Source organism: Electrophorus electricus, chromosome 3 (assembly GCF_041902795.1).
Source record: "Electrophorus electricus isolate QZ-2024a chromosome 3, ASM4190279v1, whole genome shotgun sequence".
NCBI classification, from domain to species: Eukaryota; Metazoa; Chordata; class Actinopteri; order Gymnotiformes; family Gymnotidae; genus Electrophorus; species Electrophorus electricus.
This window is the reverse complement of record NC_137499.1, coordinates 26,106,641-26,129,629: the sequence shown is the minus strand read 5'-3', so window position 1 is coordinate 26,129,629 and position 22,989 is coordinate 26,106,641. Positions and strand designations below refer to the sequence as shown.

Genomic DNA, 22,989 nt, shown 5'->3' with positions numbered 1-22,989 from the left:
AAAAATTCATTATGTATCCATATGGCTGGAAATTTTTTCACCAGGTCACATACACACACACACACACACACACACACACACACAATTTTTGCTGGAAACAAGATGTATGTGGGCTTTGTTAGGAGCCAGAGGAAGGGATTGTTTCCCATTGACAAGGGTTGGCCTCATCCCGGTACTTTTCTCCTCAAACTCATCATAAGTTTCCTATCAGGGCACAGTGGAAACGGCCCAGCAAAAAGAAGGATTACACAGGCCCATAAAAAATGATCTCCATCTGGACAGAAGGAGGTAGGGAGAGTTAGGGAGGGAGAGAGGGAGGGAGGGGAGAGAGGGAGGGGAGGGATAGAGGGAGGGGAAGAGAGAAGGAGGGGTGTGTGAAGGGTTTCTTCCCAAAAAAACATCTGGAGAAGCAATCTGGCATAAATAAGCAGGCAGCCTTTCACTGCCCACCCAATAAATAACAGAGAGAGAGAGAGAGAGAGAGAGACAAAGACTGGGAGCTGGTGACTGGGATTTCTTTATTTTCTTATTAGGAGTCTTAAATCTGCGTGCGTGTTTGGATATTTTCACTTTGTATTTGACATCTCTACATGGCCTCTATGCATATTATATATACACGTGTGAGAGTGTATACATGTACAAAGGACATGAGTGTATGTGTGTGTATGTGTATGTGAATGTACACTGACACTGTGGGTGGGTGGGTGGTGTGTGTGGCGTGGGTGTGTGTGTGGTGTGTGTGTGTGTGTGTGTGTGTGTGTGTGTGTGTGTGTGTGTGATTCCCCATTGCTTTTGTCTGCTGGCTGGCTGTGCCTTTTGGCAGGTACACACTCTCCTCTTGTCCATACAACAAACTACCTTTCTGGATGACTCCACTAGCCAGCATATATGAAGTACACACACACACACACACACACACACACACTGGGCTATATACTCATGTTGCCCATTTCTCTGGGGACTCCCCCCTGCCTCTGCTCTCCACTGGAACTGTTTGTTTCTGTGCTCTGATAGCAGTTCAGGTAAACAGCATATTGCCTGCTCTAGGTTGGCACGCACTCATTTTGTTAATTGTATTTTCTTTGCCAAGCAAAAGGCAAAAAGAGCCTGTTCACTTTTACGTGTTTTGCTTTTTTTGTTTGTTTTTGACAGTTCATCACAGGGAGCGCATATTCTCATATTACATCAGCGGAGTAGCGTGTTGTTTAATGTGCTGCTGGCCACGGCATGGCTGTTAATATTAATTGCCTCTGAATAAATTCCACTTGTTTCAAAACTTTAAATGCGCCAAGCCCATCAACACCTGTGCAAATGTAATGTGTCCTGATTAACAGTCCCCTATGTAGAACAGACGAACATCAGACTAATGCACTCAGCCCGGCTAGCTAAAAACTTTGGTCTGAGCCAAAACAGCCACACTGCTACTGTGGGCTCTTAAAGTGGAGTGTTGCAGGAGTCAGCACAGTTTTTCCGGTGGGTTGTAGGGGGTGTGGGGTGGGTGGGGCTTTGTGTATGCGGGGGGGGGGGGGGGGGGGGGGGTTGAAGCCTGACAGAGGGAGTGACACAGGCAGATGGCACCTACCCAGGTCTGAGGAGCGGCTCGCGGGAGGCCAGGACGGCGGCGGTCTGGGCCCACGAGAGCTGACGAAGGAGCGGCAGGTTTCGCCCCCCCACCCCCCACGTCTCCCTGAGTAGGAGTGCTAATGAGAGAACCGGAGAAAGGGGAGTCAGGGGAGAAGATGGGAGGAGAGAGAGAGAGAGAGAGAGAGAGAGAGAGAGAGAGAGAGCATCACTAACAGTGGCAAATGAACAAAGTGTATATGAACAGGTGTGGAGAGAAAGCTGAGAGACTGGGAAAGAAAGAGAGAAAAACAAAAAGAAAAAAGCGGAGAAGAGACAGACAAGCGTCAAACGGGAAGAAGAAGAAACGGAAAGGTGGCGCACCGACATTCTAGAAGATCGTGAGCTTCAGCTGGGAGGTCCAGGGACCCCAACAAATGAGCATTTTTCACTTTCTGAGGACGGTGTGAATCTACTGCTGAAGCAGATGTGAGGACTACCAGAAAAAAAGTCCTTTCCTTTCTTTGTATTAATACCAAGGTCCATACGTAGACAAGAACCTTTATTCTACATAGAGCTACAACAGAGAAGACTTCCCATTACACGCTGCACCCATAGCCAGGTGTGTGTGTGTCTATGTACCCGCGTGTGTGTGTGTGGCATGCTTGCAGACCATTACACATGCATTATGGGATGAAGAGGGGTGGGGGGTGTCTCAGGAAACGGACGGGGATCATGAATACTTTATAGAACATGAGAGAGACCAAACGGGGGGCACCAGGAGATATCCGAGCCCATCAATATTACAGCACCCCTCCACACGCACCTTCTGTAGAGGGCGAAACGTCTTGGGCTTTTGCCCGATGACTGCACTCGGGAGGATCGGAAGAAGTTATAGAAAGTTTCGAGGCGAGGTTCAACTTTCCTCAGCAAACCATGTCCTTTATCTGACCGGCAAATGGGAGGTTTACTTAACACAGCACAGAAACGCAATAAAACTCTACAGCTAGAAATGTTGATTATTTGTGTTGCTGCTGTTGTTGTTTATCAACAACATATATATAATATTATGTCAGAATTAAATATTACTATGCTTTATTGTAATTGTTACTATAATTAATAATTATTATTTTTAGAATTAAATATCATTAGTTTTGTACTACGTTTATCGTTTCCCAATCAGAATTTAAGGCTCCAAACCCTTCTTTCATTGCTAACCTTTGTTTACTTTAACACAGAAATTAGACAATCTTTTAAAAATGAATTATTAACTAATCGACTAAAAATTGCCTTCTATCATCCCCATAATGTTAATTATAACAAAACCACAATTTCACCCAGCACTTCATGAGGATGCTTTATTAGACCAACATTAATATGAGAATTGTTGCTGGAAGATGAAATGAATTAAGGGCTTTTTGGGGCTTTGGAAAATTGTGCGGTTCGCTCACTTGTATCACATCGGAGGTAAATATCTTCAGCTGGGCTGCAGCTTTGTGTTGGGCTGGTTTAACTCGCACTCTTCAAATTCATCCAAACGACTGTCTTATTGACGCTCTCGTGACTGTTAGAGGTCAATAATTCATCAGTGAAGCGTAACAACGCTGCTCGACTTTGCAGTGGTGGTAAGGATTAATATTAATATCTCTGGAGTCCTATTGGGTCGAAACAGCACACTGCACTAATGAGCAGAACAAACTTCCAAAAAAGACAGAAAGAAATACAACATGGATATTTTGAAGATGCATTCATTGCACCTTTAAAAAAAATGGCATGTTGAAGGGATATTTCATCAGAGGTTCATTTCAGCTACTGTGGGAGCTATGTTGTTGCTTGGGGAGGTGGGGTGTTCACCGTGCTACCTGCCCAGGGTCCTGCAGTTTTTCTGGGAGGGAGGGGGCGGCTCTTAGGGAAGGTCAGAGTGGCAAGGCTGTTAGATCACTGTGGACCAATAAGTGATCTGCTCGGAAAACCCTCCATCCTGCTGACGGGGACGATGCATTCTCATATAACACACACACACACACACACACACACACACACACACACACACACACACACACACACACACACATATACCAGGAACCACCAACAATCCTGCATCCACTCAATATACGAAATGAAAGTGTGTGCTACTGCTTTGGCATTAAGATATAGGACTATAGGAAATGTACTTGTGCACTCAAAATATTTAAAAAATTTTTTTATCTCTCTCTCTCATGCACACACACATGCACACACCTTCTCTCTCTGTCTTCCCTATGCTTCTCTTTGTAACAGGTTCGAGTGGGGCCCCTCACCTGGCTTAGATGAACAGAAGTTACCCAGCAGGGTGTGCAGGTAGCCTGGGTCTGGCCTGAGCCTACAGCCCTCACAGCTCATTAAAGAAGACTCATGCTGTTCACTCTCATACCAGCACTGCTGGGTCACCCACTACTGCCACACACACACACACACATGCCTGCACACACACATGATCATATGCACACATGCATACACTCATGTACACAGACAAATATACACACGTGTGCACAGAAATATACACATATGCACAGACATGCACACACATGTAAACAGACAAATATGCACATACAAACATGCAAACAAAAATATACATAGAAATATATATACACACATGCACATGTGGATACACACATGCACAGACACACACTAATCCACATATACACACATACTAGCTAATACACACACACATGCATGTATACACACACACACATACACACACATGCATGTGCACACACCCACACGCACACATACACTCACACACACGCATGTACCCAAACAAATATACACATACATGTACACACCTATGCACCGACATATACACACATGTGAACACACAAATATACACATGCACACACGTAAACATATACACAGAAACATAAGCACACACATATGTAGATACACGCACGCACATACAAATATACATGCATATGTACACATATGCACACACAAACCCCCACACACATGCTAGCTAACACACACACAGACACACACACACACACACACAGCCATACACACATCCACATATACACGTACAGACACACATGGCTATTTAGACCCTGGTGAGTGAACATGGCATCAGAACAGAGAGGAGCAGAGCAGATCTGGAGAAGTGCCAAACATGCCTCACCACAAGAAAAATAAGATGTACAGCGATGAAATGATTTACCTTGCAGATTTATAATGCTCTGCTTTAACTATATTCTCAATCACGTTTAAATATCTATAACTACAGTGGTAAATGTAAGATAAACATTTATGATACTTTTTTGTAGTTACACCAATACATACCACATTCTAGGTTGAAATGACATTTTTTCCCAGTGGACAAAAATATAACATCGTGCTGTATTATTTATTTTTTTTGAGAGAGAGAGAGAGAGAGAGAGAGAGAGAGAGAGAGAGAGAGAGAGAGAGAGAGAGAGAGAGAGAGAAATATTTTTTTCTAGATTGATGACACACTGATGATCCGTCTGCTCATGTAAACAGCAAGATTCTTTTACAGTGTGACAATAAAAGCATGAATTTGTCTTTAATAGCATCTTATTTGTCTTTAATAGCAAATTATAATTAACTGTGGAATTTATGCGACCGCTCGCTAGAGGACCCGGGACCCGGGGCCGGACGGAGCAATAACGGCGGGCAAGTTTTCTGCACGTTGCATTGTGGACGAGCGAAACCTTCATCTCCTGACTGGCATTCGGCCAGTGAGCTAACACACGAGTGATGGAACAAAGCTTCGTATTGAAGCAAAAACTGCGCATGATACGTGACACAGAACCTTACACACTCATTTCTACTTCTGCTACCTATAGAATAGAGAACCCGTGCGTTATGTGTGCTAGATCCTAGAACAAAAGTTTCTCACCAAAGTCCGGAGCATTTCTTTGCCAACGCTAATGCTTATTTAACATATTAATATAGTACACTTTCTTTCATCAATAAGAGCAGGCACTTTCGGTTGCTCTGTTTTCTGGAGAAGCCTCTGAGAACATTGCATCTTCCCAGTCTCGTCCGTGTCTCTCCCACAGGCACCACGGGGTGTCTGAGGGTTTACCACTACTGCCACGTCAGAAGGCCGAGACAGACAGCTCCGAGTTAATTTAATCCGTCCCGGATTTGCTGCTGCTCTTAGCTAAACTCGTTGTTAGGGAGCCTTTGTGAAATCTGCGACTTAACCGTGTAATCAGACAGATATAAGACAGTAAAATGAAATAAGTGTGCGGTAAGGGCTTGTACCTGCGCGTCCATGGTTTTGGCGCTTTCTCAGCAGACCTGAACTGGAGGGTAATTCAAACGAGAACCTCCCTCTGCGGCTGATTTGAAAGCTACATACAAAGCTTTATTAGCAGCTGTTTGTTCGCAAGAATATTTCTCTCATCTAAACTTCAAGGTGCAACAATAACATCAATTCATATGCATACCCCGCGTCGGATAAATTCGGGGCAATGAGAAAGAACAAACAAACAATAACAAAACTTGGACAACGTTATTAACAAGTGTTACGTAGCAAAAAGACAGAAAGCGACAGACAAACCAATAACTGGCAGCATACAAAAGGATTAAAGGCCTTTTAAATTTTTTAGAATTCGTTTATATTTCCCCTTAAAAAAAAGTCCATTAAAAAAAAATGCAAAAATGCAATGTGAGGCATGTCAGAGTCAGGGACAGTATCTCTGTTACTATAGTAGTGCAGAAGATAACATAAACATTTAAATCATTCTGCAACTACCTGTTAAAAAGCTAACATTTAAAATGGCTGGATTATTGTTTTAATCTTGTTGGTGGGTTGTTTTTTTTTTGTTTTTTTTTTATAACACAAGCGCTAGTTTCCGTATAGTTTAGTTATATACTAGACAGCCACTTTATTCCAAACACCTGCTGAGCTCCAGCACTCACTGCCTAATTCATTACAGTACACATTATAGGTGCTTTCATAGCTGCACGACTACAGACTGTAGTCCATCTGTTAGTCATTTTCTGACCCCAGAAACACTACTGGTGGGATATTATTCGTCTGGAAAACGATCGCTGACGTGGTAGGCCCACGGTAATGGGTGCGGAGCTGGTACACAGTTTTTTAGACACTGTGTACCAGTGTCTGAGGTTTTGTTCTTTCCCCCCAAACATTACTGTCACTGCTGGGTTGAGAGTAGCCCACTCGCCAAAATTTTAAGCCAACAGCGATCCTGTGGTAAGAAACTATATGTTGGCGAAAGGAGAGAGTGTGGCTATCACAAAACGTGAATGGCGACAGGTGGGCTTGAACTAGCGCGCATAAATTCACTGTGGCATTATGCGCATGCTCAGTATCAAAAGTATTGGTTAAAAGCGGGGTTTTGTTGTTGTTTTGTCTAATGTAACTTTGGCACACAAACGTCACTGTTTTAAATATCGTAGGTTAATAAATATAGAGCTTTGGCGCCATCTAGTGTCCACATTTTCTTTAGCCTACCCTGGATCTGGACTCAAAAGAATTATTACACTGCTGTTCAGCAAATCTTGTATTCACCAAAGTCCAAAGTGGTCATCATAACGAAAGCATACGAGCAGCCTATAGCAAATCAACAAAGCACTGCAGATACACATTTGTACATCAAACACGCCCACTACATGATCTTAGATGTTTGCATTTGTTAAGCCACCCCAGGTCATATCTACTGACTGAGAATATTCCTCCGTAGCAGGGTGAAACAACGAGATAAGGTGGAAATACATTGCCGAGATGTCCAATGAAATATTCGCCACCGCTAGGTGCTGCTCTACTCAAACCAAAAACGGGGAAAGGCGCGCAATTTTCAACTGTAGCGTAAAAAGTGCAGATTTGTCTGTGAGAGCTGGCAGCGTGGAGTGGAACCGCTCCTAAGTCTATTCACAGATGGATGGTGTTACACACTTTGCCTAAGAGATGCATTTCTCATCAGTGAGAGAGAGAGAGAGAGAGAGAGAAAAAAAAAATTGTACGTGATACACAAATAATTTCCAATGAACATGCAAGTGTAAGCATTCTGTACTCTCTCTATTACAAGTTATGTTGCCACGTAATCGCCTTGCAAACTCTGGCGCCTAGTTTTGCAACATTACGGGGTTAATGCGACTGATTAGGTCCGAAAGTAGCTTTGAAGACAAATTCTGCAGAACTGTCCGGCAGGCTAAACATGGCATCGTTTCAGCAGCTTATATGTCTTGCGACTTTATTCGTTGAAATGAAATTTGAAACGACTGCTATTAACAAACTGATTTCAACTGTGCCATATGATTTTACATCTAATCTAACATCCGCTGCAACGTTCCGTGCAAGATCGACTCCACCGACTACGCGCACTTCCAGTAACAAGGACAGAAAAGTCGCTCCAACAAAGATTGCCCTTTTCTCGACGACTGCAAAGCCAACGAAGAGAGCTACCACGAAAGCCACGCCGGTCATCTTCAAAGCTGAAGACCTTAATGAGAAAATTGATAAACATTTAGAAAGATGGATATGGAGTAAAGTAGAAGACAACGAACCGCCTAAATTAGGTAAAAACTGTCAAATTCACAACGAGTTACCAACGAAATATTTTATTTACATAAAAAGTATATCACATTTCCATATCATGCATGCGCCTCTTGGGCAGGGGAGGTTTTTCTTTTGGCAGTCTTTCGGGTTTATTTGTAAAATGCCGTTCTTTCTATTTATCTTTGGTTATATAAAAAAATGTATTAAGTGCAAATATGTGCATTCACGTATTCACTGAACCTGAGAGGAAGCTTAGTGAGCTGTGTGCTTGCATAATTCTGGTCTTATTCAAACATGACGTCAGGTCGCCTCTTCCCGTATTTAACGCCAGCTGGGTCAGAGTAACCTGCCTATCTGGATTCTGAAAAGGGGCCATCTGACGACTGCAAGGGCTGTAAATGCGGAGGAGGGGCCCAGAAATGAGCTCGAGCAGCTGGGGGCAAACAGTTCCCTGCGCGTACAGTTATAATACTATCGAGTGTGTGTGTGAGTGAGGTATAAGATTTACTAGCAAAAACAATTATGGAAATATTTTGTCCAGAATACCTAACTGAGAGGACAGCTAAGGCCTCTGTGTGTGTGTGTGTGTGTGTGTGTGTGTGTGTGTGTGTGTGTGTGTGTGTGCGTGTGTGTGTGCATGTGTACAGTACAGGAAGCTCTCACGCTGTGTCTCAGTCACAGTAACTGGGTCATGTAAACATTGGTTCCAGATGCATAATAAGTCTGTGCTGACTCAGTGCAGGCCCTTACTGCCTCACCCAGCCGTCACCTCCGTATAACAGACCACGGCATCATGTGACACTGATCAGGTATTTGGTCTGGAATACCTAAGGCATAAGACACAATACAGAAGTGGAGCAGTAAATGCTGGCTTGGCAGGACGTGTCTGTGGGGGATGTTACTTGGATGGTTTCAGTTACAGTGAGGAAAGAATATGAAACCTCTTTATTTAATGTTTGATATTGTTTTATGTATCCCTTTAACAGGTGACAGAATTGTATTTTGTTTATACATTTCGTAACTGTCATTAAGTTTTGGGACACCAGAAACACTTCTCATAACAAGCCTTTTCTTTCATTTTGCATTGTATATGTATATGTGTGTATGCTTTGATGTGAACTGCTGAATGGGTGCGCATACACACACGCACGTGCACACACACGCACGCACGCACACACACACACACACACACACACACCTATTCCCTCTCTGATGCGGTGTGGTATCTCTCACACACACACACACACGCACATACACACACTCACACGCACACACACGTGCGCACACACACACGTGCGCACACACACGCACGCATGCACACACACACACACACACACATACACACACACACACACACACACACACCTATTCCCTCTCTGATGCGGTGTGGTATCTCACACACACACACGCGCACACACACACGCACACTCACACACTCACACGCACACACACGCACACACAGGCGCGCACACGCACACGTGCGCACACACGCACGTGTGCGCGCACGCACACACACACACACACACACCTATTCCCTCTCTGATGCGGTGTGGTATCTCACACACACACACACACACAAACACACGCGCACACACACACGTACGCACGCGCGCGTACACGCACACACACACATACACACACACACACCTATTCCCTCTCTGATGTGGTGTGGTATCTCACTCACACACACACGCACACACACACACATACACACACACACACACCTATTCCCTCTCTGATGCGGTGTGGTATCTCACACACACACACACGCACACACACACACATACGCACACACCTATTCCCTCTCTGATGCGGTGTGGTACCTCTCCTTTCCCTGCATCTTGCTCTCATGGCCAGAGGGGGTCGGATCCCCTTTTCCAGTATGTCCTTCATGACTTCCCTCTATGTACCCCCTCACTCTCTCTCTCTCCACTGTTTCTTCATTGTGCACTTTTAATTCCTCTCTGCTGTTTGCCTCTTGCAACACACTGCCCTTTGCAAGTCCCATCACTTTTTCTCAATCTCCCCCTGTCTGTTCTCTCTCTCTCTTTCTCTCTCACTCACACAAACACACCATTCCCCTCCCAGTCCCTTTGGGAGATTTCCTCCGAGAGTGCCCCTGGGCCTGTACTCGGGGTTTGGAAGGAGCTTAAAGCCGTGTTGTGGTGGGGGACTGGAGGGGTTAAGAGGGGGAGAGGGTCCACCAGAGGAAGACGTCTTCCACGTTAAAACGGAGAAGAAGGGGGAAAGTTGACTTCTGCTCATGTCCCTGAGGCAGCTGCAGGGAGTTCACGTGGTCATGTCTTTTTCTGCACAGTTCGACATTTCAGCTTCAGAAAGGCTCCGGTCCAAACAGCACTTTAAGTGTCAGATTACAGTCTGCATCTGCCCTACCAAACAATAGCTGAGGGAATGTTAGTTTTACTGAACTGGCTTGGTGACTTTTCTTCATAGGAGTGAATACCGTTATGTGGACCTGGTGTCTGGGGCTGTGTGCGTGTGTGTACACGTGTGTGTGCGTGCGTGTGTGTGTGTACTAGATATGGCACACAACTGTCCTGTTTTGTGCAACTTATTGATGCCAAGTTTAGTGTGAAGCGCTGTGTGGGTTACAGAGCTGCTAGGCAGATACTGGAGGGATGAATCAGCTTGGTTATTTGAAGGAAATAGCTAAGAGAACAGTTCACCAATGATAAATGTTAGCAGTCTGCAGAGGTGGGGGTTGGTCGAGGGGGGTGCTAGGACCTTGGAGAATGCTGGCCGCATGGAGACAGGGTAGTGCTTGTGCAGGAGAAGGACTGAACTGAGCTCACACCACATCTGCCTGTCTGCTCTACAGATACAGTAGCGATCAAACCCACTGGGTCGGTCTCTGTAGTCCTTCTCAAAATCACCTCCAGTTTCACCTTCAAAATCACGTCCCCCGCCTGTGGGCTAACTAGTCAGTTCACTGAGGGTGGGCTACTGGGTCCGTTCCCCAAGTGTGGGCTACCTGGGCACGTCCCCTGAATTTGGGCTACCTGGTCATGTCCCCTGAGTGTGGGCTACCTGGTCATGATCCCTGAGTGTGGGCTACCTGGTCATGATCCCTGAGTGTGGGCTACCTGGTCGTGAGCCCTGAGTGTGGGCTACCTGGTCGTGATTCCTGAGTGTGGGCTACCTGGTCGTGATCCCTGAGTGTGGGCTACCTGGTCGTGATCCCTGAGTGTGGGCTACCTGGTCGTGATCCCTGAGTATGGGCTACCTGGTCGTGAGCCCTGAGTGTGGGCTACCTGGTCATGATCCCTGAGTGTGGGCTACCTGGTCATGATCCCTGAGTGTGGGCTACCTGGTCATGATCCCTGAGTGTGCTACCTGATCGTGATCCCTGAGTGTGGGCTACCTGGTCATGATCCCTGAGTGTGGGCTACCTGGTCATGATCCCTGAGTGTGGGCTACCTGGTCATGATCCCTGAGTATGGGCTACCTGATCGTGAGCCCTGAGTGTGGGCTACCTGGTCATGATCCCTGAGTGTGGGCTACCTGGTCATGATCCCTGAGTGTGGGCTACCTGGTCGTGATCCCTGAGTGTGGGCTACCTGGTCGTGATCCCTGAGTGTGGGCTACCTGGTCATGATCCCTGAGTATGGGCTACCTGATCGTGAGCCCTGAGTGTGGGCTACCTGGTCATGATCCCTGAGTATGGGCTACCTGATCGTGAGCCCTGAGTGTGGGCTACCTGGTCATGATCCCTGAGTGTGGGCTACCTGGTCGTGATCCCTGAGTGTGGGCTACCTGGTCATGATCCCTGAGTGTGGGCTACCTGGTCGTGATCCCTGAGTATGGGCTACCTGGTCATGATCCCTGAGTGTGGGCTACCTGGTCATGATCCCTGAGTATGGGCTACCTGATCGTGAGCCCTGAGTGTGGGCTACCTGATCGTGAGCCCTGAGTATGGGCTACCTGGTCGTGATCCCTGAGTGTGGGCTACCTGGTCGTGATCCCTGAGTGTGGGCTACCTGGTCATGATCCCTGAGTGTGGGCTACCTGGTCGTGATCCCTGAGTGTGGGCTACCTGGTCATGATCCCTGAGTGTGGGCTACCTGATCGTGAGCCCTGAGTGTGGGCTACCTGGTCGTGATCCCTGAGTGTGGGCTACCTGGTCATGATCCCTGAGTGTGGGCTACCTGGTCATGATCCCTGAGTGTGGGCTACCTGATCGTGAGCCCTGAGTGTGGGCTACCTGATCGTGAGCCCTGAGTATGGGCTACCTGGTCGTGATCCCTGAGTGTGGGCTACCTGGTCGTGATCCCTGAGTGTGGGCTACCTGGTCGTGATCCCTGAGTGTGGGCTACCTGGTCACTTCCCTTGCCTGCCCAGTCTTCACTGGGGTGCCAGAAGAAGCTTGCATCTCTGTAATTGTCCTGCAAGCGTTTTGAATATGCCTATAATGTGTTTATTGTGTGTATATCTGCACTCCATCTTTTGACCTTTTCTCTCTCTCGTTCACCTTCCATCTAACTGCCTCTGTCTCTCTCTTTTTCCATCCTACCTTCACTGACCCTCACTCTCTGTTTCACCTCATCTTTCCATCCATTTGGTGTAAATGTATGCTGTAAGTTGGTTGAGGTCATGTGTGTAACACATCCTGAGTGGGTGTTTGTGCATGTTCCTGTGTCAGAGTGTCCTCCTTTGGGACTGGAAAGTTTGCGAGTTAGAGACACCCAACTTCAGGCTTCCTCCTACAAGCGCCAGGGCCTGGGACCCCACCGCGGCCGACTCAACATACAGGTAAGATTCACCCAGGTCCTGCCGCGGTCCTCTAACCCTCGTTGCCACCCTGTTGCCCCGCCCACCTCACCCAGCCGCTGCCCCTCCCCACTAACGCCCACCTAGAGTGACACACCAGTATATGTTACATATATGCAGCAGCAATAGTGACTGACAATAATAATAATAATTACTCACTATTACCATCGTAAATGCTCAGTTCTGTGAAAGTACATCACAAAGGTGTTTACAATTTTGGATGCCACTGACTTTTTTTTTCTCCTTTTTTGATTGTGTGATTATTTGAGCTTAATTAAAATATCCTGTTCCTTTCAGCTAACTAATTACTGTTTCTGTGTGTGTATGTGTGTGTGTGCATGAGTGCATGTGTGTGTGTGTGTCTGTGTGTGTATGTGTGTGTGTGTGTGTGTGTGTATCTGTGTGCGTGCGTGTGTGTGTGTGTGTGTGTGTCTGTGTGTGTGTGTCTGTGTGTGTGTGTCTGTGTGTGTGTGTGTGTGTGTGTGTGTATCTGTGTGCGTGCGTGTGTGTGTGTGTGTGTGTGTCTGTGTGTGTGTGTGTGTGTGTCTGTGTGTGTGTGCTCATGCAGTCTGGTATTGAGGATGGGGATATCTATGATGGAGCCTGGTGTGCGCTGTATGAGGACAGAGAGCAGTGGCTGCAGGTGGATGCCATGACAACTACACGCTTTACAGGAGTTATCACACAAGGCCGCAGCTCCATCTGGAGGTAGCCCCCTCCCCCCACACACACACACACACACACCACCACCACACATGACTATGCATATCAATTAATACCACCCTCAAATACACACCATTAAATACATACATATCAATTAATTAATTAACAATCATACACCTATACACTACAATTAGCTGCAAATCTTGCTGTATATCAGATAAAGCCAAATGGGAATGTCTTAAAATAATTTTTAAAACCACAACCAACTGTGTCCTGCAAGTTTGCATGTGTTTCCCTTATAGCTGGAACTGGGTAGAAACCTTCAAGGTACAATTCAGCAATGACTCCCTGAGCTGGATGCCCTGCATGAACGGGACCCAGGAGGCGGTAAGGGTTATTTACTCCCCAGTCCCTGACGGATTGCAGCTTCATTCAGTCGTGATATTAGCCAGATGCTTCTGAAGGTAATCAAACAAGTCCTCAACGTGAGGCTAAAATCACTGCCATCCCTGCCTGTGCCGGAGGCATGTGCTGGACGCTGCTGCTGGCGTTGACTGTTAGCTTTTGCATCCCCCGGTGCTGTTTGATCGCTTTACCTTGGCTAGCCCAGCACCCAGACCTCCCTGCCAGTGCATTTACAGCTAAAGCAGAGGTATCTATTGGCAGTAGCTGGCAGCAGCTGGCAACAGCTGGTGGGGTTAAGTGGCTCTTTTGAAAAGAAAGACCTGCCTGCTGATGCCCACTTAATGCAAGTGTTTGGTAGGGCCATCCTTGGGCACTTGCTAACTGAGAAACCCCTGTGCCAGGGCGACGAACACCATTTGGGTTGGTTGGTGAGAAAGGGGCATCGTTGAGCATCTCTGGTCTTCCTTGCCTGCAGGTGTTTGAGGGCAACCGGGACACTGACAGCCCAGTCCTGGCTGTCCTGCCCGAGTCCACTGTGGCGCGCTACATTCGGATCAACCCGCAGACCTGGTTCAAGAATGGTACCATCTGCCTCCGGGCTGAGGTGCTGGGCTGCCCCCTGTCAGGTACAGTGTGGCAAACACGGGCCCACAGATTCATTCTACATCAGTATCTCTGCCACCATCAATGCATGTATTTAATACTCTAAACTGCAGGGGGTAGCGGGTTGGTCCTCAAAGTATTAGTTGGAATGCAAAAAGTGACTACATAATTAGTAGAGCAAGTATCACAAATAGTGGAAGAAGGATCACTTGTAAAGCTTCCAGTGTTAAGATGGACAATATCCTCAACTGCTTCTGAAATCTTGGACTAAATGTTCGAATTAGTAAAAAATAAATGTTTGCTGTTCACCACCTTTAGACCCAAACATCTACCAGTGGCAAGCGCAGGAGGATACTCGGGACAAACTTGACTTCAGACATCATAACTACAAGGAAATGAGGAAGGTACAGAGTTTTTTGAAGAGTGCCAGAAAGGCTCCAAATTCCAGGTTGATGTGGTACTGTCAACTGATTTTTTTATTAGTTCTCCAACATGACAGAATACATTTGTCAACTGAGACTCCAGTGTGACTGTAGTCTGACTGGGTTGAGAGAGATTGGCTGTGAAACTGGAGGACTGGTCTAGGCACTATGACATTAAGGCCGCTAGCCAGGCAGAGCTGGGTTTTGCAGTGTGCCGTTGTGGCCTGGCTCCAAGTTCTCACACTTGGAGTAGGTGTGTGGGCTGCGGTTTGCCACACTTGCCAAAAGCAAATATTAGTTTGGGCTCTGTATTCTCTCTCATCTGTATACTACTACTAGCCAGGAGGCCACAGGGGTCAAACCTGCCACTGTTGTTATGCAACAGTGGTAACATTCACACACCAAAACACTCATATTCTCTCTGTGCATGCCTTACAGAAATGGGTGTAAAGAAAGAAGTTGGCATTGGGAAAGAACGTACAGAATTTACCACCTGTAAATGTTTTTTTGGTGTAAAAAGTCATGCATTGTTGTTCTCGAAAACTCATAGTGTATTACATTATGCCTATAGTGTTGGACTAAGTTGGAACATCAAACAAGATTGTTCAAGGACAAGCCTTAAAGTTTGTCCAGAAAAGAACCCCAGAGTCAAGTATTAGTCATGCCTCCAGTTGGATATTGGCTTAAAAATAGAAAGCAAGGGGTGTCCAAAGATCTTTTTGGAAACAGATTTAGAGACTTCAAGGTCATACATAGCAGCATTGTGTATGAAGTCCAGAACCATTGAATTAATTGATAGAAAAACTCCACTGGAACTAAAGTCTTCAGGGCAGTTGATCTCCAGGAGCAGGGTTGGAGCTAAACATTACACTCTGTTAGGTCTCCAGGAGCAGTGCTGGAGCTAAACATTACAGATTGGTAGGTCTCCAGGAGCAGGGTTGGAGCTAAACATTACAGACTGGTAGGTCTTCAGGAGCAGTGTTGGAGCTAAACATTACAGACTGGTAGGTCTCTAAGAACAGGGATGTAGCTAAACATTACAGTCTGTTAGGTCCCTAGGAGCAGTGTTGGAGCTAAACATTATGGACTGGTAGGTCTCCAGTGTTGGGGCTAAACTTGACAGGCTGTTTGGAGATAAATTTACCAGGCTGGTACGTTATCAGGATCAGGGTTGGATGCACTTGTAACTCCAAAGGTTTCTCCCCCTCAGATATGGTTCCATTTTCTTGTGTTTCCCTGTTCCAGCTCATGAGATCTGTGAACGAGGCCTGCCCAGACATCACACGTATCTACAGCATTGGAAAGAGCTACATGGGCTTGAAACTATATGTGATGGAGATCTCCGACCAGCCAGGCAAACATGAGTTGGGTGAGAGAGAATCTGATTGAATTAGTGTTCGCAGAACCTGTAAGAATCTCTTGACACAGGTTGCAAATCATATACAATCATTAGAAACACACATGAAGTTGAAGTAGTTCAAGAATTAATTCCCTACTTATTTACAAAAGCATCAGACACATGGGACATCAGACACGACTTTCTAGCCTGTCTAAATCCAACCTTAATTATTCTGTCCATTCAATCTGTTTGACCAGTTCGGCTCCATATATGCCAAGGGTGACTATGGTGCAAAACTGCTGGAGTTAAAGGCCTTTTCCAAGGCATGTCACCAACTCTGCAGCCCAAAACACCTTTTTCAGAGGACACGAGATGCCTGTCACTTTTAGAATCTGCAGACTTTTTAAATTAGATGTTAATTGGAGCCTTATTTGTCATTCCGTTGTCAATTGTCATTTCACTTACTGGTAAACAACATGCAGGAATGTTAGCATGATGCCATTTGAAACAAATATGGGGACTTTTAAACGCATTAGTGTTGTTCGGTTAAGCTTGCACACAGAGTAATCACTATGTAGCAAGTCACACAAATCTCCTGCAACCTGGCAGACACACATCAGACCTTTCTTCTTCAAAATACATTATAACACAAACATTTTACAAGGAAATTCTGAGCCATCAGCCATTGTGTTGTCAAGGGAGATAAATGTGCAGAATGCTGTGTCAAAAGCTGTGTTTTATTAAATATAATCCACTGTGGATGAGTCTGGCATTGACTTCACACCACGATTATTTCACCACATACAACCTTCGCCTTAACATATCCATTTTATAACCCAAATCTGGTTGCACATCCTGTGGTGGTCTATTACTTAAGTTTATAACGTTACGCACGGTGGGCTTTGGATAGAGCAGTGAAGGAACCTTTAGTGTTAAACAAGAGCGGCACGGTTCATACCATTCATCTTTCTGTCTCTCCCGAACTTGCTCCTTTTCCCTCTATCCCTTGCTCTCCCTCTCCTTCGGCAAGCCAGCATTTACTCTGGCCCAACGCGGGGTTGGTTTTGGCCGGGGAGGTGGATGTCAGCTCCTGGGTGAGGGCTGGCACGGGCCAGGGCCGACCGTGCCAGGGCAGAGTTGGCGTGGAGACGGCACAGTGCCGGCCTGGAGCGCCCCGCAGAGAATGGGAATGAGATTGTCCATGTTACATGGTCCCAGCTGTTGAACAGCGGATCAGTTCATAACGTGACCAATGAACTGTACAAACCCAGTTGACAGAGTTTACTGGAGTAGGTGAAGGTTAGAATCATCGTCTGAGGGAGTTATCTCAAGTCCTTAGAGATGTGCTGGCTTTGTGTACACCACAGTTATTTGTAAAACGTATTAATCTAAAGAAAGGCAGATCAAAAGAATCTGACTGTTTGAATGAACTCGAAAAGCTCTTTTTTTACAGCGTGGAAGGCTCGCTTTCCATGTGGTAAACCTGGTTCATCTGAAGATGCTTTCATGTGTATCAAAGACCAAACAGATATATAATTCACAGACTAAAGACATGGAGACATGGGGATTTGCAAGGCTGATTGTCTGTAACCTGTCCAAGATAGTTGGGGATGACACATGCCTTGGCCGCCGCACACTTCAGAAACGAGACGACCGATGCGGAACTCTTGCCTGAAAGCCGTCTTTGGTCTTATCTGCGTAGCTACACTGACAATCCAAGTCGACCTCATTCTGGCTGTCTGGCACACCCTGATTGATAAGCCGTGTTGAAAGCGATTCTCTGTGATAAACAGGAAGCGGAGGCTAGATGACCACACACATCTGCATCTGTGGCGCCGTCTTTCGGATGCGTCATTTGCGTGTGGTTTCCGTGCTCTGTGTGACCCGGGAGTGCACCATGGGGACTCGGGGAGGCCCATGTGCTTCTCATCGCTGCTCATCGACCACACGGCGACCCTGCGGTTGGTGCGAAGGTCAAAGCTCGCTGCGGTGCTGAGCTGGGACTCGCTTCGCCTCGCCTTGCCCTGCGTCGGTTGAATGTGCCCTCTGTTCCTTTCGGGGGGTTGGCAGGGAGCAGGGGTGTGGAAGTACTGGCCCCATGAAGCTCTTTTCAGTCTCAGGACAAGCAGCCCAAGTCTGGTACTCTCCAGGCCAAATCAATAATTCAGCCAGACACGCTCAGGCACGCGCAGGCTCAGTCAATATCTCCTTCTTTCAGTCTCATGCATTTCCTCGCTTGGCTGACTAAGCCGTATGGTGCTGCCATTTGGAAAAGCTGGGAGAGGGTGTCATGTTGAAACACGTCCCTTTAATGTCAAGATACGGATGCGCTGCTAAAATCAAAACTTGCTAATGAAGCTTGCTGCACGTTTAGCCAGAGCACCATCCATGCAAAAAGGAGCTACAGAAATTGTAGCCTTACACAGCCGATATCAAATACTTTCTGGAGGTCGGTGACACTTTGGACTTTGACATCAAGAGTTCTAGTGGTGCCCAGGGGCTAAATCGGGATCACAAAATATACTGTTGTTGGTAGAAGGAGGTTAAAGCTCTTTGAGGTTTGGTATGTAGTGAGACATGAGTATGATTTCACACTACCTATTAGTCTGACTAGTGGTCTGTTCATAGGTTAAAAATAGGGTATAGGCAAATAATTCTAGACTTAGATTTTTTCTATGTTTCTATGTATCTTAGTTTTTTAAAATTTATCTTCAGGCAAATAATCTTATTTCAAGCATTTTTTAACATTCATATTTTCCATTTTCCCCAAGGATTAGATTTTTCTTTATAGTTCAGCCAGGCCATTTTAGGGAAGGTGCCAAATTTCAGACCCCTCTGCTAGTGCCAACCCAAAATGAGGAGGCACAGAGTTGGATGTCAGAGAGAGAGGCACCAAGGTCATGTTTCATAACACAGGCTCTCCTCCGTTCCCCTACCGTAATAAACCAGTTAGCTGTGCATCTGGAACCAACCCCATAGAGAGGTCGCTTTGGGTAACTGAGCACTGAAACTATAAATTACAATGCCTCGAAATTATAAAGTACCAAGTACTGAAACTGTAAAGTACTGAGTACAGAAGCTATAGAGTACTGAGCACTGAAACTAAAGTACTGAGTACTGAAAGTGAAGTACTGAGCACTATAACTACAGAGTAAGAGCTAAAGCAGTGCAGCTGCTGAAGTTCTGAAACATGCACTCTGACAGAAGTGATGTTTAGCATTAAAATTAAGTAACTTTACAGTTGGCTTCCAAATACATTCGATACATTGGATCATGATGCGGTAGCCTTTAGGCCAAATTTGGTCTGTGAAGCATTTGTGATTGGTCTGTGAAGCATTTGTTTTACATCTAATTATCAATCACCGCCAGTCAGTGTAGTCAGCTGAGTCCACTGGCACTTAAGGTTTGCACCCCCCACCCCCCAATTTATATTTAGCATAAAAGCAAACCAAAGTCTTCCTTCATGTTCTAAAGATACACTGGCTCCCCCTGCAGGCGAACCGGAGTTCCGCTACGTGGCCGGTATGCACGGCAACGAGGTCTTGGGCCGAGAGCTGCTGCTCAACCTGATGCAGTACATCTGTCAGGAGTACAGACGCGGCAACCAGCGCGTGGTTCGGCTGGTGAAAGAGACCCGCATCCACCTCCTGCCCTCCATGAACCCGGACGGCTACGAGATGGCTTACAAGAAGGTACTGCAGCAGGAGGCAGAGCCGTATCCTTTCCCACAATGCCGCTGCTGTTGTTTTGCGTGACTTCGGCATGTTGTTACATACAAACATGCAGGTAAGGATTAAGCATAATGTCCTTACTGAACCTGATGTGTGGTGGGTTACTTCATTACTTCTGAAATATGGGTGGCAATATCACAATATTAAAACACTGAAAGAGAAGACATGTTGGGAAGTTCATGTTCGGAGTGTGAGTGGATAAGTGTATGCTGAACCCTCCCCCAGGGTTCGGAGTTGGCCAGCTGGGGCATGGGCCGCTTCAGCTATGAAGGCTTCGATATGAACAACAACTTCGCCGACTTGAACTCGGTGATGTGGAATGCCATGGAGCTGGAGACAGACAAGTCCAAGCTCATCAACCATTACATCCCTATCCCTGAGCAATACACATCAGAGGAAGCCTTGGTGAGCACTGAACTGACAGACTGACTATGAACTATCTATGTAACACTATGAATGCGCCTTAGCGCACACTTCTGCTGTAGTGTTGTATTTTATTTTTAAATGAAATGCTTGTAAGAACTGTAGCAGATAAATTTTGCATTATTTGCGGATTGAAGATCACTTCAAACCTGGAAGCATGAAACTGGTCCTATGGAAAACACTCAGGAATCGGGCGTGTAATAAAATGACCCGTATCCTCTTTCTATTATAAGCAATCTTGCAGTATTAACCTACTGATGTGTGTGTGCTTCTTATTGATTGATTATTTCTTAAATCGATTGATGGTAGGTGGCTCCTGAGACGCGGGTGGTCATCAGCTGGATGCAGGCCATCCCCTTCGTGCTCAGTGCCAACCTCCATGGGGGGGAGCTGGTGGTCACATACCCCTTCGATATGACACGGGACTGGGCCCCAAAGGACCACACCCCCACTCCAGACGACAGCTTCTTCCGCTGGCTGGCCACCGTTTACGCCAGCACCAACCACGTCATGTCCAACCCCGACCGCCGGCCGTGCCACAACAAGGACTTCGTGCGGCACAATAACATCATCAATGGCGCCAACTGGCACACGGTGCCTGGAAGTGGGTACCACTCCAAGCATGGCAGGGAATCAAAAAGCACAAGGCAGGGAAAGTAGCTGGACGTATGGGTTGGCAAGTTAAAGGTACAGTGAGCAATCTCGCTTAGCTGATGCGAACTATTTTGAAAGCCAACAGCTTCCCATCAGAGTTCCCTTGGGCGTGCACAAAAAAGTGCCTTGATTGTTCTATTTTGGCCAAAGATTTCAAAAAGTGCCTGAGTTTACATTGCTGACATTAACTTTGGGTCCAAATTAATGTAGCACTGAGCTAAGCTGTGCAGTTTGACTGTGGGTTTAGAACGATGCTTGCGTTACCTGAAGCACTTGGTTCTGCTTCATCTTCCACTTTGAGCCAGATTAGAGCACAGCAGCATTCATTCACAATCAGCCTTATCTACACAACTTTATTATGTGATTCGTTTAATAATAAAAACTGTATTACGTCCGTGTAAACACATTCAGACCTTTGGTCTGCTTTCTGTCCACGCTCCTCTCGCAGGCATGAATGACTTCAGCTATCTGCACACCAACTGCTTCGAGGTAACCGTCGAGCTGTCGTGCGACAAGTTCCCACACGCCAGCGAGCTGCCCATCGAGTGGGAGAGCAACAGAGAGTCTCTGCTGACCTACATGGAGCAGGTAATGTTCCTATCGGCCACAGATCAAACCTCTCACCGCCTGAAGCAGCACTCCAAAACATTTGGGCTGTCTGGACGCCCTGATGGTTTCCGCCTCAGACTCCTAATACTCAGTACTGACCTACAGTATAAAAGATTCCAAATGTGAAATACTGGACTAAATTAAACACTTGCAGAGGCTATGGTATCAGCGTTTCTGAGATCAGTTCCTGACATTGATGACGATGACTTGAGGGAGCTTGCAGTGCAGGTAACACTAGAGAAGTGACAACACTCTCCTCTCTGTCTGTCCCAGGTGCACCGCGGGATCAAAGGGGTCATACAAGACAAAGACAGCGGAGCCGGAATCGCAGATGCTGTCATTAAGGTGGAAGACATCGACCACCACATCAGATCCGGTGAGAGTAGCACTGCTACCGATCCCCTTCCGAGATCTCCACCCTCAGACACGCCTTCTCTCTGACGTCTCCACCCTTCTGTCCCCCTCCTCCACCCACAGCCTCCAGCGGGGACTATTGGAGGCTGCTGAACCCCGGTGAGTATGACGTGACAGTGGAGGCGGAGGGCTACTACCTGGCCACGCGCTCCTGCAGGGTGGAGTACGAGCTCTACCCCACCATCTGCGACTTCCTCCTGGAAAAGACCCGCAAGCAGAGGCTACGGGAGCACTTGGCCAAGGGCGGCAAGATCCCCAAAGATCTGCAGCTCCGCCTGCGCCAGCTACGCCTGCGCAAGCTCCGCACCACCACCAAGGCCCTCAACCGGCAGCGGGCCGCCCGGCTCCACCTTAAACTGCGACCTGTTGTGCGGGCTCAATGACAGGACTTGACTCGATGACAGCACTACCCTCTGCAAGGTGTTACTTACAGGGTGTGTGTTCTGGAGAGAGATCAGGAAAAGACCAGGACTCTCTTTGGCTCAGAGTCCAAGACGAGGTTGTTTAAAGGTTGAGTAAGGGATTATTGGGTTTGTAGATTGTATTTTGTACTTTTGGGAATAAATGTGTGCAATTAAGGTTCACTGCTGTTCAACCCCTGTTTACTTTGTTCAGTCATATGAACATTTCTGACTATGTACTTTGACATTTCTCTCAGTCTCACACACAGGATACAAGACTTTCAACTAATGTTCATTATTTCAGGCTGGAACTGATGTTTTGTAAAACAGATACAATAAAATTGGATCTCTCAAAGCCTAAGTGCGCATTATTCCCATATGATGTACTGAATATTATAAAATTGTAAAATATTTCAAATAACCACACTGTGTATAATTATTAGGTAAGTTGTATTTT

The 22,989-nt window shown here is 46.4% G+C and overlaps 1 protein-coding gene across 1 annotated transcript; it reads left to right on the top strand.

The window, feature by feature from the left end:
- Positions 1-7,607: 7,607 nt before the first annotated feature.
- cpxm1b (carboxypeptidase X (M14 family), member 1b) lies at positions 7,608-22,887 on the top strand. The gene is made up of 13 exons (XM_027026903.3): positions 7,608-8,100; positions 12,741-12,850; positions 13,437-13,576; positions 13,834-13,918; positions 14,412-14,562; positions 14,858-14,943; positions 16,207-16,330; positions 19,796-19,992; positions 20,257-20,436; positions 20,764-21,058; positions 21,557-21,696; positions 21,991-22,093; positions 22,195-22,887. The coding sequence occupies exons 1-13, from the start codon at positions 7,740-7,742 to the stop codon at positions 22,512-22,514; spliced, it is 2,292 nt and encodes a 763-aa protein (XP_026882704.2). The 5' UTR covers positions 7,608-7,739; the 3' UTR covers positions 22,515-22,887.
- The last annotated feature ends 102 nt before the right edge of the window (positions 22,888-22,989 follow it).